At 39.2% G+C, this 6000-nt stretch overlaps 1 protein-coding gene across 2 annotated transcripts in view; it reads right to left on the bottom strand.

Annotated features, from left to right (window-relative positions):
- Positions 1-924: 924 nt before the first annotated feature.
- The window catches only part of ELP2 (elongator acetyltransferase complex subunit 2), a 58929-nt gene continuing 53853 nt past the window's right edge, over positions 925-6000 (bottom strand). Inside the window, exons 21-23 of one of the 2 annotated variants that reach the window (XM_087930688.1) lie at positions 4583-4696; positions 3941-3992; positions 925-1488 (exon numbers count right to left, since the gene is read on the bottom strand). In XM_087930688.1, the coding sequence (XP_087786814.1) occupies positions 1276-1488; positions 3941-3992; positions 4583-4696 (379 nt within the window). In that variant the 3' untranslated portion in view covers positions 925-1275. The remainder of the gene's footprint in view (positions 1489-3940; positions 3993-4582; positions 4697-6000) is intronic. The other variant, XM_026701027.2, reaches the window with a different exon arrangement.

Below are 6000 nucleotides of genomic sequence, written 5' to 3'. Positions count from 1 at the left end.
GCAGAAGACCTAAAAGACTGTGTACTCCCCTTTTGGAACAACCAGAATATCTCCCATCCATCTTACCTCCTTCTAACTGGCTTTGGAAATTTGCTCCTCAGCTTCCACAAACCCTGAGGTTTCCCAGAACCTCCTATACTGTCTCAAATAAGCTTACATTCAATATACCCCCTGTGTTAACCAATTGCTATGACATTCATCTAACTGCCCTCCACTTTATCCAATGTACACTCTCAAGATTTCCCCCTTCAGTACCCTGGTCCCACTATGGCCCCTTGATGAAGGAACACATATATTCTGATTTAAGGCAAGGCCTTATTCCTGCCCTCCCCGCTTCTTCTGTAGAGTGTTGCGAATTTCCTCGTGTTTCCCTTTTCAGATGGTCCTTTAGAGCAGCCATAGATGGCCAGACAGGAGCCACCTGTAGAGGGTCCTCTGCAGTGCTTGCTTCTCCTTTCAGTTCAAGTTCCTGCTGTACCAATTCCAGTCAGGTCTATCCTCTTCATTCCAGGCACATCAGTTTTACCTGGATTTCTCATTTGTGCCTTTTACTTATTCCATCATTTGTTCTTCTTTGTGAACAAAATGTCTTTAAGGACATTTACAGTATCAGAAATCTGTGCTGCCACCATCACTAGCAGCAACCAAGGACCTTCATCTTCTTTCTGCCTTCCATAGGCATCTCTGTTCAGTGTCGTATCGCTTATTCTTTCTTGCACATTTCTGATTTCTTGGGAGGAACCAGTGTTTATTCTCCTGCTTCTTCTCCCTTCCACTTCAACCCAAGGAAACAAATGTTGCAATCTGCTAGCATCCACTCCCCAATTCTCCCTGTGCCACTCCCAAATTTCCCTAGTCTGTATTCTGCAAAAACAAGGACCTTTACCTCAACCACCCATCAACCAATTCTGGAAGACTCAAAAATGAACTTCAAAATGGAGTCCCTGCACTCTATTGCGAAAACAACCATCCTACAAGTTTAAGCAGAAATACAGATTGTGTTTTTACAGATGAGAGGGTAGCAAGAAACATAATTCTCTTTCTCCCAGTTTGATATCTGTTCTAAGTGTATATGGATTACAGCTGATTTAGCTCAGAGGGGCCTTCTATGACAAATGGCCACTGCTAAGTATACAATAAAAACTTGTTTGTACAGAACCATTATGCCCACATATTACTTCTCAAACTGATTCAATATGTAAGTTCAGTTTATACTGGTGTCAGATTGCATTGCTCGAAGAGCTGGAAGTCCAATTTTTGCTTCTTTTAAGAAAATCAGTTCAGGAAATGGCTGGTAGGCAAGTAGAGTCTGTCTGCCTCAAAGTCGTCCTTTAAAGGCTGTGCCGATTGATACTGAAGATCTTCACACAGTGATCCGCCCCGCAGCTCACCAGCTGCAGCCACTTGCTGCTCTCGGCTGTGTCCTGCCCTGCTTTGCCCACAGGCGTTCTCCACTGCAGTCGTTTGACAGTAAGGGTATGGCTTTGGCTGCAACAAAGACAGAAGCTATTAGTAGAAGGAAACTCTACTCATCTCTCATAATCACCAAATGTCAAACTCAGCTGGACTTTGTCAATTCAAAACATCAGCATTTATCTAATTAGTGTGTTCCTTTGCTGCACTGCCAGAATGGAAAATCTAAACTTGTCACTGCCTGTAGGTATTAAAGATGCCAGAGCTATTATCAGTGCAAGTGACATTTCTTCACTTCATCCCATTAATAATTCAAGCAGCAATCTACTTATTTTCACTGCAATTTCAGGTCAAACATCAATATTAAGAAAGATACTGCTACCCAGGAAGCTAAGAATCATACTGGAAAGTTCCCCCTCAAAAAAAAAAGAAGAAAAAAGGAGTCAGACTATAAGTGGCTTGAAGTAAGTGCCTGATTTAGATGCAATGCTAAATTATGGTCAGGAATTCCCTTGCAGGCTTGTATGCTCTTTCTTTCTGGATTCAGAGGTTATCTTTTCCATTCCCACATGGTTTTCATTGATCAAATCTGCCATTAGGTCTATAGATGTTTATGGCTGTAAAAGCCTGTAGATTTTATCTTGCTTTTAAACCACTGCTTTTAAATGAATTTTAAAAACATAGCTCCAAATTGTGTCTTGAAGGCAAGCTAACCCCATGCAACACATCCAAATGACACCACAAATAATGATAAAATTTTGCAGGGGATCTACACACCACAACTTTCTAAGAATTCTTCCAATGACTAAAAGATCATAAGACAAGTTTGAAGAAATAAAAATAACACTAACCAGAAACCTGTATGAAAAACATAACCAATAATTTTATTCACAAATTCCTCACCCATGTGAACTTCCTCAAAGAAAAACAATTAAAAATAAGTATTAAATTTAGTTCAGTCTTGTCTAGAGTAGGTAAATGTACCCCAGAACTAGGTAGCTAGAATTAAAAACCTGTAAGTTTGCACTATTATAGAATGCAGTGCTGAGTTAATAAATTAGACTTGCTATTTATGTATTCACATTGTGCCAACCAAACTATCTAAAACCTAGCTATTATAGCATGGAGTGTTTATTACTATATTTTTACAATAATAACTATTGGGATTTTTATTATTTTATATTGCTGTTCATCTTGAAGGTGCCCAAATGGACTCACTATGATATGGTATGTATGTGAAACTAGGCAAACAATTTGAAAGAGGAACAAGGAGAACAGATGTTCTGGTACACCAAGTAAGCCATTTGGGCCTACTTAAATGAATGAAAATGTTAATGGCATACTGAGAAATCCAAACATTTAAAGTCTCATCAGGCTTTTACAGCCCTGCTATACAGCTCCAGTTACAGCCCAAAGGGCTCAAAAGGCACATAACTTAAAATCTTATTTTGCATAAGAGCAAAATCAAATCTAGATCTATTTTTAATTTGAAGTTTCAAGAATCTGAACAGGAATCCTGATTACTAACTCAAAGAAAGGTAAGGCCTCAAAAAAAAAAAAGAACCTCTGATTAAAAGAGCTGTGAAATATGTAAAGCCAGGATGTAACCGAATTTCTTGTATTTGGCTCAGACTAATGAAGTTAACTCAAGAGAACGGGCCACAATTCAAGAAGCCTCCAGATCCAATTAAGATGTCCTCCCTGCCATCTTCTGTTGGGCAATCTAAAACTAGTTCGCTCTCGCTCTCCTTCTTCTCTCTCTGCCCACCGTCTGTAATACAAGAATCATATGGAAAGGATACTGACCTATTTTACAGGATAGCTGAAAGGATTACAATAAGATAACGTAACATGAGCCACTTTGAATTCCCTACAGTGCTATATAAAGAACGAGTGTTTTTAATTCACTCTTTGCCCTTTTCCAGGGCTGAGAAGCACACCAGGGAAAACAGAGGTCATCGCTGGCTTCTAGTCTTCAACCTGCACTGTAGGAATCTGTGGTGATAGCTCACTTGGTAGAAAAAAGAACTGTCTCTCTTCCCCTTGCTCCCCTACTCGAGTTGTCTCTCCTTCCTCATGATAAATATACGGGCCTATCAAGTTGGGTAGATGAATTCCCTAGAATCAGCTACAGTTGCAATATCATAAAGTCCGTGCACCGAGATTACAATCATAACAAAGCTATGGCACATCACTGTATCATTTTGATCAACTGTATGACCTTACTCATATTATCACACAAAATTTAGTACAAGGGAACCATGGGGCCAATATTTATTTGATCTAAACCTGACCAAAATTAAACTTTTATAATATATTACCAATATTACCTCTAAATAAGATAACTTTTTTAAAAAAGCTAAGGAGAACATGAATGGGGGGAAAGAAACCACAGAGAAAGGCAAAGGATTCTAGGTGTGCTTGATATGCCATTCAAGGAAATGGTACTTGAAATATGAATGGAAAAGGACCAAGAGCCATACAGACATGAACTCATTCAGTCTGTTGTCTGGAACTACATCCCTACATATTCTGCTACCGTCTCTTTCCTCCTGAAGTCAAAGTGCCCCTGAACAAATTTGAGAACAGGGAGAGAAAGCAAGAACAAATGGGACAATGCTGACTTGGAAGAGGAGATAAAGATTATATCCAACTTTGGCTTGCTTGACACAAGCCACCTCATTCCATTATTTGTCCTGATGCCCTACACCCACTTCAACTTCTTATCCTTCCTCAAAGCCTTCTCGGGGACTCCAATCTCTCAGAGAGGCTTTGGGAGGGCATAGAAGAACTGAAGGGGGTAGAGAATTCATCTTATGCAACACACAATATTTCAAATCTTTATACAAAATAATAATTCAGTAGATGCTCTCTTTATCAATTGCATGGCACTAAGAACATTCTGAATATTTGTTATATGTTTGCATTTTTTTTTGAATATGCATTAACTTTTCAACTGAAGAATAAGCAATCTGATGGCCTTTGAATATTCCGGCCCAAATCCCATCGCCAGTCATCAACACAGACAGTGCCAAGGGATTATGGTAACCGAAATACAAATTTCCAGAAGGTTTCAGGGGGCTTCCCTGTTCTAATTTAATTTACACCCTGGAAACCAATAAAGTCTGCTTACATTAATTATAAACATAAGACAAATGTAATAGCTCACCTGTAATCTGTCTCAACACACTTGCACCAATCGGAAAGTGGCAACTTTTTATTGCCTGGCTTCCATTTATACAATTGAATCCTCCCACATTCTGTCCCAATGGCAATTATGAAGCTACAGAAAAGAAATAGGTGTGTCAGGTGTTAAAGCAAGTATTTTAGTTCATATATTGATAGCATATTTACATTTTCAAAGATGTCCCACATCTTAATCACCACTTCTTCTCAAAAAAACATGCTCAAACTATGAGGCCTAAGAGAGATTACCAAAGAAACTTCTTGCTTCTTTGCATCAGTCAACTTTGCCTCAGGGAACTCCTGTGACTTTGGCAAGTTGGCTTCACAGACAACTGTTATAGTCAGCCAAAGAAGAAAACAGTTGATCAAAGGCAAACTCGTTTTCTACCAACATTTGTGTCTCCCAAAATACCCGCTATCATCTCAAATGATCTTGTATCTTTTTCTGTGCAGGAAAGCAGTTTTTAAGCAAAATTCTGGCTGCAGTCAAGCACAATGTCTATTCTTCTCTATGAATATGTATGCAATTTTAGGCATGCTGGGGGAAAAAAAGATTAAGTTGGAGCTCTTTATGTCAGGGATAGCAGGGAACCTCATGAAGGTCAAAGAAGGCTTCCAGTGGCATATTAGTATCCCTAGGAAGCAGATTATTTATTCTTGATGAATTTTCAAATCCTATAGAGACTTGTAGGAATAGACAATGTGCTCAACACATAGTCCTTCCTTGCCATGCTTTGCAAAGGAGGAATGGTCTATCACAATGGCCCCCAACTTTTGGGCACCAGGGCCCGGTTCCATGGATAGAGGTTCTTCTGCAGACCGAAGGGGTGTGGTTTTGTGTTCTGCCTGCATCCCATGGATGGGGCTTCGTTTGTTTGCGTGGACCAATTTCTGACATGCTGCAAACTGGTGCCTGTCCACAGACCAAGGGTTCGGACCCACTGGTCCATCGATTCAAATTATGTACATCCTAATACAAATACCTGATGTACATGATTAAACACGGATAAACTTTGATAAAGTATCGATTTTATATGAATATATAATTAGGTAAACCATTCCCTGAGAATCTACAAATTAAAAAAAAATTAGAGGAGAAAGAGGAAGAGTTAGGAGCAGTATAAGAAGGATACTGCTGCCGATCTGTTTTTCCTTGGCATAACTCAGACAACAAAATGTGTTATGTATTATTGTCATGTTCAGTCTTCAGTCATTTCCAGGGTATTGCTTGCCAAATATGACATCATCTTTGATCATGCATGATCTTTAATAAATATTAAGGAAGACATTGTTTGGCTGCATCTATGAGACCCCACCCAAAAATGGTATTTTGTTAAATCATGGGTGTCAAACTCGCGTCACGTTGCCATCACGTGACGTATTGCAATATTTTTTTCCCTT

Source organism: Pseudonaja textilis, chromosome 3 (assembly GCF_049901715.1).
Source record: "Pseudonaja textilis isolate UNSWEBS1 chromosome 3, rPseTex1.2, whole genome shotgun sequence".
Taxonomy (NCBI): Eukaryota; Metazoa; Chordata; class Lepidosauria; order Squamata; family Elapidae; genus Pseudonaja; species Pseudonaja textilis.
Note: the sequence above shows the minus strand (reverse complement) of the source record. Positions and strands in the feature narration are given on the sequence as shown.